Source organism: Cariama cristata, unplaced genomic scaffold, assembly GCF_000690535.1.
Source record: "Cariama cristata isolate BGI_N322 unplaced genomic scaffold, ASM69053v1 scaffold17693, whole genome shotgun sequence".
NCBI lineage: Eukaryota > Metazoa > Chordata > Aves > Cariamiformes > Cariamidae > Cariama > Cariama cristata.
In genome coordinates, this window is record NW_009610314.1 from 4,671 (window position 1) to 15,066 (window position 10,396).

General features: G+C 38.1%; 1 protein-coding gene across 1 annotated transcript; it reads right to left on the bottom strand.

Moving 5' to 3' along the window:
• Positions 1-1,943: 1,943 nt before the first annotated feature.
• Positions 1,944-9,825, bottom strand: LOC104154642 (interleukin-1 receptor-like 2; the record flags this gene model as incomplete). The annotated part of the gene is made up of 7 exons (XM_009697847.1): positions 1,944-2,335; positions 2,831-2,992; positions 4,381-4,524; positions 4,799-4,947; positions 7,034-7,154; positions 7,710-7,775; positions 9,663-9,825. Coding segments are annotated over 7 exons (1,197 nt in total), but the record flags the coding sequence as incomplete, so codon positions are not given.
• Between the last annotated feature and the right edge of the window lie 571 nt (positions 9,826-10,396).

Consider the following 10,396-nt stretch of genomic DNA (forward strand, 5'->3'; position numbering starts at 1 on the left):
CAGTTTCAACAGCTTTTCTTTATTATTTCTCTCATTCTGTAAGGAAAATAAGAGGGTTCTGATTTTAAACACAAGTGAAAAAAATAAATCTTTGAAGGAAAGTGTAATTTTCAACACTTTTCTGAGCAAGTCTAAGTCTAAACACAATGTAAAAATTTGACAATAATGATTACCTAAACTCTCTAGGTTCCTAAATTCATTTCTTAAAGGTTCCAGCCTAAGTGTTATGCACTTCCAAAGAAGATTCATTCAACATCTACTAGAACAATAGTACCTCATCTGATGGATCTATCCTGTTCTCAGTTTTCATGGCAACATCTCAGAAGAAGTCTCTAGTCAATGAAGGCTGTGGAAGATTACACAGCTGTGAACTCCACAGCCAGGAGAAGGAGCCACTGCTCATAAGGAATATTTGCTAGACCTTCTCAAAGAAAAAGGTAACATGAAACACTATTGCAAATCTTTCGCTTTAAACATATGTTCCACTCCTGGACCTTGCTTTCTCTCCCATCAATACAGCCCAACAAAGAGTATATTCTACAGCATACACACTTCTGAGAACCAGCTGAAAGGAATTCAGTGACAGATGCTATCCTGGAAATAAAGATAATGTAAGAACCTACTTAACTTCAGAAAAGAACCAAAAAAAGCAAGCAGAATTCACATTTGCATCCAGATGATGCTTTTCAAGGCTGGAGCGTGAAAACTCTTGCCACTTCAGACCACCTTGAAAAGGAAGCAGCATGTCATTTTCTCATGCTGATGCACGCAGAACAATGGATCGGGGTCCAGAAATACCAAGCAATTCCCAAGCAGGCTGAAATAGCCACATGCCTGTAGACAAGTTATTATTTCTTGCCATTAGAACTCAGTCATGTTTCAGAAGTGGCCATTTTCCAGTCTCTCCAGGATACCCAGCCCAAGCACAGTCCTTTGATAAGATTCTCAGTGAATTTCTGTGCTTGTAGTTACCACAGTTGAGACACAAAATGAGAACGTCTGGTTTCCAGAGTAGCCGCACAGTCTAGAAAGCTTCCAGTTTGCAAGAAATCTGAAATATTTTCAGTTTCCTGACCATTTCAAGAGACCAAGTTTAGAAACACCCCGTAGACCAGATATCACAGAATTATTCAACAAATGTCTAAAAAGCTACTAATTCCATTCCATTTGCTGAACACATTTGGTACCAACTGTTCAGCTGAAACACATTCAGTGTTCTGAGTAGTTATATTTAAAACTGCTATGTCATGTATTTCCCCAGTCCCTTTAAGCAGCAAGGATAGGGCCTGTTGCTCAGGAGGGAACCCCAAAGCTTGCACAGTGCAGATTCTTGCAGTAATGAGGAAGTCAGACAACCATGGAGAGGCAACAAGCAGAGAAACAGAATAAGTAGGAAAATGCTGATGACAGATTATTAATTTATCAATTGAAGTTTCAATTTTTAAAAACGGACCTCACAGCTGCTTCTTTGGTGGATATTACATTTATGCGGATCACAACGATTTAATAGCCTACCACCATCAGCAACATTTACTTCTCATATCTGTGTGAGACTAACACAGAATAACTAGGAAAATGCTGATGACAGAAACAGATTTTTAATTTATCAACTGAAGTTTCAATTTTTAAAAACGGACTTCACAGCTGCTTCTTTAGTGGATATTACATTTATGTGGATCACAACGATTTAATAGCCTACCACCATCAGCAACATTTACTTCTCATATCTGTGTGAGACTAACACAACAAATTCTGTCACTATCCAAAACCTAGAAGAGAAACAAAGTTGTACAGAGTCGTCCTTTTAGGGTGTACTTTGGGGAAGGGATGAGTAGTTTTTACTCCTTGAAGAAACCATTTCCTTTGTAATATGAAGAATTTGTGTAAAAAAAAACCCACCACATTTCAGAATTACATTCTCAGTACATTTTAATAAGTGCATCTTAACTTCCCTTTGCTTCGGAATTGTTCAAAGTTAGGGGCAACAAATACACTTCAGAATAAGATACCTTTTTCCTGGATGGCATTTGATAGCGCACATTTTTCCAGAATCTTGTATTTACTGAACAAGATTTCTTTGAGAAGTCCCCTTTCCATCGGATAGCTCCATGTTTTTGCTTAACATATCTGATTGATTCCGGCATGCTTGTGTAGTCTTGTATTTCATCCATTTCTATAAGAATCACTTGAATCCCATCACGGACAAGAGCATTATACATAGCTAGTTGTTGTTCAGAGGTGTCTTCTAACAGGCAGCAACTAGATGTTTCTGATCCCAAAATAATCATCAGTCTTCTGCTTTGCTTAAGAGTTTCATCAGCAACACTGACCACAGCTGTAAAGAAGGAACAATCAAAGTTTGCATAGCAACTTTACAACTGATGTAAAATATTTAATTTTTAAATTGCATATATATGGAGCAGTGGCTAGCTCAGAGGAATGGTAAGTTTAAGATCTCCACGCTGTCATTCATGATTCATGATCCACTGCATGAAGTTATCGATAAAAATTGTTTTCTTTCCTGTCCCTAGGAGCAGATATTGTTCAAAAAACCCCAATAATATTATTAATGCTGATGAATCTTCATTTGTTCATCACTAAAAAGAAAGTGGAGGCCTTCATAACATCAGAACAGAATTTTTGGTAAGAAATCAGAAAAATTAAAAATGAAAAAATTCTCCATTGGACAAATGGACAAATTAACCATTAAAAATAAACAAATACGGCTTTGTTTTCCAAAAACAGGCATTTTTTAATTGTATGTATAATCTTCTAACCTGAGAACAATGTGTCAAAAGACAACATATTAACTCTACTAACTAAAGTATACCTTCTCCTGGTAAATCATCCCTTCCTAATATAAAGAGATTATATCCACACTGTTGTTCTAAAACATCAGGGAGTATTCTACGAACAAATGTTTCCAGACGATAGAAACTTCTGCCTCCACTGCTTTTTGTGTACAGGACATATGCATCGTAGATTTTCCCATCTAAAACAAACACAAATATTTCTGTTAAAAAACTAAAAATCAGCAACATGCCTTTATTGCAAGGTTTCATTTTGGAAAGTTTAAAAATAGTAATGGGGAGCTGACTCACCTATCTGACAGAATAACATCTGTTATTATATTTATTATAAAATTCTCTACAAATCAAAAGAAAGATGATCAGCCACAGAACCTGGCTTCTTTTCCCATGATGAGGATGGATGTGCCAGCAAGTGAGCTGGATGCAGGACCTGGGACCTACAGGAAGGATTCACCAACCCCAGAGGTGCCAGCACTTTTAAGAAATTGTCCTATTGCAGGACTTTCTTCACCACCCCTCCTGAAACAAACTCAAAAGCAGTTATCTCCACTTCTGACTAACCACAATGGAGAGTGGTAACCGGCAATTCCTTCTTGTAATAATTCTGTGGGGGAAAGGCAGGTAGAAGAAAAGGCCAGAAGGCAGATGAGGTTTATAGAGTTTAAAATGCATAATAAACAGGAATGAAGAAACCAACCCAAATCTGATTTAACTCAAAGCCACAAAACATAGTTTCTTTGCTTTTTTTTTTTTCATTAGAACTCTATGAAAGTGTTCTGGGAAAACTGAACTTTTAACCGGAAGTCAAAATTACTTTTCTGTGAAAACATTTAGAACAGCCATGAGTAAGTGTTAACTATCTCAATGCACGTAATCCATTTACTTTCAAGGTATGGGGAACTTCAGATAGTCTAATTCTGAGTGCTGCCACACAAAATATCTGTAATGTTGCACTTACTCCAGTTTTTTCACACCTGTCCAATGTATTTGTCTACATCAAAACAAGGAAGAAGAATCACAGAATGAGAACTAGTAGCATTTTTTCTCTTTGGCATATAAACATCATAACTGATTGGATTTAGAAGGAAATTGTTAGGTAAAAGAGAGAAATTGGGAAAAAAAAACTAACAAAATTAATCTCTGAGAAAATGAGGCTATGATTTTCAATACAATTTCAATATGTCTTTAAACAGCTAGTTTACAGGATGTAGCTCTGCTGACACCTATTGATCATCATCAGAGTGACCATAAATCTACATGTAAAGAAACTACTTTACAAAAAAAGGAAAAAGCAACATGCTAATTTGGGAATGGTCTGGAGTTCTTTTTGACCTATCTCACCATGACTACTTTCAATACTATGCAGTGTTTATTACCTCAACTATGATTATATATTTTATCCATACAACTGAAAAAAGTCCCCCCAAAGATGTCTTTGTGCATACCTGAAAATTCTTCAAGGAAATTCCACATAGATTCTACTAAATAATCACATTATTGCTTAGAAATAATGGCAAGTGAAAAAATCAATAGGCTAGTTACACTAACATACCTGGTCACACTCACATACCTTCCTTACTTGCAAAGGCACAGACAGAATTACGGTACCAAAGCACCAAGTCAATCTTGAAAATCTTGTAGATTATTAAAGTAATAAATGTTAAAATTAACAAAGAGACAAGCGCTCCAGTCAGCCACCTTTGTGTATCAGGAACTGCACAAAAATATAAGAAGGTTGGTTTTTAAATGTTGAATTTATCAAAATCTGATCTTTCACACAAATGTAATACAAATTTGAGTATTATATTTTTCACTTACATTTACATATTTTTTTAATAATGATAAATACACTACTACAGTAACTCCTTCCCTGTGCAAACTGTAATCCATCTGTCTTCTATCAACATGATATATGAGCATTTGGTATCAAAACCCCTTCTGGGGAAGTCAAGACAAACACAGGCCTCAAAAATAACAGTATTTCTTACCTCTGTGTTTTAATATAATATAGGATGCAACCTGCCCAAACGCATTTGAAGCTTGACAGACAAATGGTTGTTCATAATCTTCACTATTCACTTCCGAAATTATTAGCTTCACAGAATGCATAGGCCGTCCATCATAAGAAGTTTCATCCCTATCCAAAAGGTGACAAATAAAGCCATAAACTCACACCCCTTTCTGGAATGGCTTCACCACTAACAGCTGCAGCACAACAATAGTTGTTTCCATCTGCAAATGTCAACCACATTTCAGAACAGATGAGCAATTACATTATACAAAGGAAATTCAAACAACAGTCAAGCATCTTACTGACATTTAGCATAGACGTTGGAAAACATCAAGACATTATCTGGAGCTGTGTTTCCCCAAAGGAATATAAGGTTTCTATAGGCTGAAGTACAAAAATATACATTACAAACCTAAGCAAACCCTTGCTACGGGCTTCCCAGCCCCTGTAAGAATAGGTGGAGAGAGAGAAATTCCACAATGTGATACGACACAGAAAGAGGCCCTGATACAAGGCGTCATCTTGTGGTAAGCAGCTCTGGGACAGGGAGGCCATCAAAGGTGGTGACCCACAGCAGACAACACCAACTCACAGTGCGATTCCAGCTGCTGCAGGGAGTGGAGACTAAGCTGTTGCTTCACATCAGAACAGACTTGTAACAGCTAAAGCATCAGGCTGCACCGTTAAGAGATGCAGATTATGCCCCATACATTGTACAAGGGCACACAAATGCTCACTACGCTGCACATTCAGTTAGTCATGTGTACTGTGATGTGTGACTTAAACAACTTTTTAACCACCAGCAAAACAAGGGCTACCATTACCTTATTAATAGTAGATCTCAAATGCAAAATTAACTTAGTCTACTTAGCCAAGCACTATTCTTTCCTGAAAACGTATTCTAGTTATTATTTAAAATGCAAAATAAAAGCTTGAAATATATCATAAAGGGCATATATAGACCACATGAATCACTTTCTAAGCAGAAAGTTTCAGTAATTTGAACACTGTAAGAAGGAATGAATGAACGAGCATCACTAATGCAAAAGACTAATGGTTTAAGTGCTAGAAAGTACCAAAAATGACATTGCTTTTGTGATATCAATTCAGTGACTGCGTGTCTCTGTATTATAGCCCAGTTGTTTATGGCATTACAGTTCTTTATGACAGTACAATATATTACTTTTGCATAGGGTTTTCTTTTGGTGAGCACTGAAAGAATTCATCATTTTATTTTCCCCTTTGTTTTATCATGAGGACTTACTTCTCACAACTATATTCTTACTTTGAAGATATGATTGTCATTTCTTCATCAGTTTCTCTGTCATAGGTAGTGCTTGAGAATTTACAAAAAAGATCAATTTTTTTTCTTCATAGCACCACTATGAGATGAGGGCTGACAAAAAAACCTGCAACTTTTACTACCTGGCCTGTCATACCTAAGAAACTTGCAGATTGCCTTCTGCTCCAATATCAGTTGCTTTTTCAAGTCAGGTCTAACTTCTTCTCTCCTAACTTCATTTAACCTGCTTTTCACTCTCACCTTATCTCCCAGTTGCCCTTCTCATGCTTTACTCAGTCCAAGTTTGTTTTCCTCCAAAACCCCAACTCATCACTGGAAATGTCTCCCTTTTCTCCTCTCACCCCACTAAGCTTCAGTACAAATGTCCTCACCACAGTCTTTCATTAGCTCTTCAGCTGATTTCAGCTGCATTTCTCCAACTCAGGGCTTTTAAACCTGGAAGTCTCAATTTCTCCTGAAAACAGCAGGTTCGACCTCTTGTAGCCTTTCAGCGAGGCAGATATGAACAGAAAGGACAACTCAGAGGAAAGAGACAGTCTGAAGATCATGTGCCTGGACATGCTTGATCCACTGAAAGAGGTCTCTGCCAGGCCAGAGCCTGCTCAATAGAAACCGTGTTACAATTATGAGACTCTAAGCCCACAAAACACCTTTTCCCAACATTGGGAATTAAGACAGATTTTTACAATGACGAAAAAAAAGCACAATCACATGTGAAGTCCATGTGCCTACTATGTTTCAAATTTCTACTTCAAAGCAGAAAGCGAATTGGAAGAGGCAAGCATTAGAGTTTTTAAGAAGAAAGCTATTTAAGCAAGTGAAAAATGTTGCTAAATATTTTAATATCAAAGGGAGAAAGTTCCACTTTGGTTGCCAAGATAGTATTTTCTAATCTGAAAATATACTTACTTATAGGGACTTGCAAAAATTCTGCTCATATAAAATACATCAATATACACACCGTTGCCTGTCCAAAACACCTCATACCCATCAGCACCTGTTGTATTGCAATCCACTGTAACCTGTGAGCCTATAAAATTGTGTTACAAAGTGAAAAGTTAATTTCCATAATCTAATTAAAATCTATACAATTCTGTTCACAGACTCCCACACAGACCAGCTAAGGATGGTCCCACACCCTTTCAGAAAAGTTACTCTAACAGAGGGTCTATATACTCAGTGATCTGCAGGTTCAGAAAGATACTGGTAGGATGCAAGCGGCTACATCCAGGAAGAAGATGCCTCTCTCTGGGGCATCACTTTCCCTGCAGATTCAAAGATGGATCTGTTCTTAGAATCTCTTCCAGAGTGATGGAAAGCAACAGATGTGACAGAGAATCACTTGGGTTCCCTACAATTTTCTTCATATCTGAGAAATTTCCCCAGGGCTTTGTAAGCAACATAAAAATTCCCTCTCACCCCCAAACACTCCTCCTTCAGGAGATCAATATAGAGAAACTGAGCTGGTCACTGAACTAGTTTTTGTCAAAAAACAAAACCCAGAAAACACAGAGCATGGCACTCCTCAAGTATAAATTTTCACTGGGATACAAAATCATATTTTCTTATAGAGGAAACTACTTACCAAGTTCCACTTCAATGGAGTTGTTTCTTGGATAAGATATTTCTGGAGGCTTTTTTGGTGGGCTCACTAACAAAAAGAAAGAAAGAAGAAAGTGCCTTTGAGAAAAACTGGGGTAGTTGCAGTCTGTTCTATGCTCTATAACCCAAGTACAACCTAAAAAAACGTGTCCTACAGACAAGATTATCTGCAATTTTATAACAGACATCACTCAATACTGAAAGTATCACATCTCAGGTAGTTGTTACTTCTGACTTGAAGCTAAACTATTCTTTGCCTCACATCTTCCAAAATGTAGTGCCACAAATCTCTACACACTCATGGTGGACTGGCTGTTCCATGGCATAAAAATCCTGTAACATTGCATGCACAGGTGCTGAGAAGGGTATAGGTAACTATCTACAGTACTACCCCTCTACAGTCTGGATAGCCTGTCACCAGGCACCCAACAGATACAAACTGGAGCCAAATACTTTTTGAGTGCATTTCATCTATTTTAGACTTTTATAAAGGGGGAAATTAATTTCTGTACTCTAGTTAAAGGTATTACAATTCTTCCCACAGCACTGTCTACAAGGAAGTAGAACACCAGTGGACCCTTTTAGATGTTTACATTAGGACTAGATATATGATACTCTGGAAAGCTCATTTCTCTCTACAGGCTACAAAGGGAGAGTAATCAACAGGTGGAGATCTAGATACCTACATTAGAAATGCCTCAGTATGGCTAAATAAATCCCTACTTAGAGGATCACTCACTGAACACACATACCATTTCCAGCTGTCTCCAGCAGCTGTGGGACGTTTTAGAACATTTCCTGTCCGATATTCAAAGTTCAAGGAAGTTTCTTCATGAGCACAAATTAACAAAAAGAAATCGTAAAGCATCTCCTTTGAGCCCCCTAGTGAAGCACACAGGATTGCCTCAGATACATCCTTCCCTTCCCCTTCTGAAAACTGGGTCTGCACTATTGTTTGGACCCCAAATAACCCATTTTAGTGTAGACTTGCTCAGCTGGAGTCTTTAAAAACAAATGAGCTGCCTTCAGTCATTTACGGCAAAGGAGTGATATGATTTTACTTCTACTGAGTAGTGGGAGCTGAAATTACACTAAGAGAGAAGTTCTAGGGGCAGATTTTAAGACCAGAATTATAATTTCATCTTATCTGACCTTATGTTCCTCATATTTTGTTTATCTACATCATATACATATGCCATTATACGAATATGATATTTATATCATATACATACACACAGACAAAACAGGCAAGCACAAAAAAAGACCATTAAATAGTAACGCAATCTATTAGTACACCTGAAAATGTCTTTCATCAGCTGTAATGTAAAAACAGTATTGGTATTTCATACCTTGATATAGCACAGTGATTCAATATCAGTCTCACCCTGCTGTGCTAGCAAAAGAGTTTGCCTTTTACAGGTTGCCTTTTACACCTTCTTTTATATTTTTTTGTTATGCTGGCGGTCCCCCAACATAAATCAGGGTCTACTGAGCTAGACACACAATATCAGAGATCAGCTGTTCTTGTGCTGAGGAGCTTAAAACCAAAACCAAAAGAGACAAAGGTTTGAAGGAAACAAGATAGGACACACAGAGTCAAGGTACTGCTATAATTTGGGCTGGTTTAGTTTGTTGCTCTTGCATCAAGAGCATAATGTAAAAGAGAAGTAAGATGGACAGGCTAGAGGGTGCGGCTACAGCAGAAAGTGACTACCACACCTTACAGCTTTGACGTACTGCAACTTTGAACAGGGGAATGAATCTTCAACATGGTGGCAACAATAAACAAAAATATATAAACTCTCAGTCAGCATTTCTTTGCCTCATATTTAGGTGAAAACTAGTAGCCTTAAGGATGTCTATTAGCTTTAGTCTTTAGAAACTTGGATAAAAATTTGGAGTCATTGGTACAAACACAGTGAAATTATCTACTTACCTACTACAGTCAGACTGACATCTCGTGAAATGTTATATTGTTTTCCATTGTAGGTATACGTTGTTTCACACGTATAGTTTCCTTGATCATGTATAGTCACATTGAAAATGATAAGATCACTGTTTGAGAAGGCAAACCTTTTCCCTTCCAGCAGCTGGCAGTCCTAAACATGTGTAAAGAACTCTGTTAATTAGTATCACTCTCTTTTTCCGTGGTTTGTCTCTCTTCAATGCAATCTGAACTTTTAATGGACCACAGCATAAGGATGGATGCCTTGCAGAGGCTGAGGAAGAGCGACAGTGGTAGAATAAAAAGCAAAAAATACTTCGTTTTGGCTCTAAGTTCTTAACTCAAAGATACTCCAGTTCATTTCCTATAGTAAACACCTTTCAATATTAGAGAAAAAAGAAAGTGAAATGAAAGTGTATCGGGTTTGTGTGGCGAGGTTTTGGTAGCAGGGGGGCTACAGGGGTGGCTTCTGTGAGAAGCTGCCAGAAGCTTCCCCCATGTCCGACGGAGCCAACGCCAGCGGGCCTCAAGCCGGACCCAACGCTGGCCAGCCAGCTCCGTGAGGGATCCAACACTGGCCAAGGCCCAGCCCATCAGCCATGGGGTTAGAGCCTCACGGGTAACAGAGTTAAGAAGGGGAAAAGCAATTGCAAGAGCAATTGCAGTCAGAGAAGAGAGGAGTGAGAACGTGTGGTCGGAGCAGCCCTGCAGCCCCCCAGGTGAGT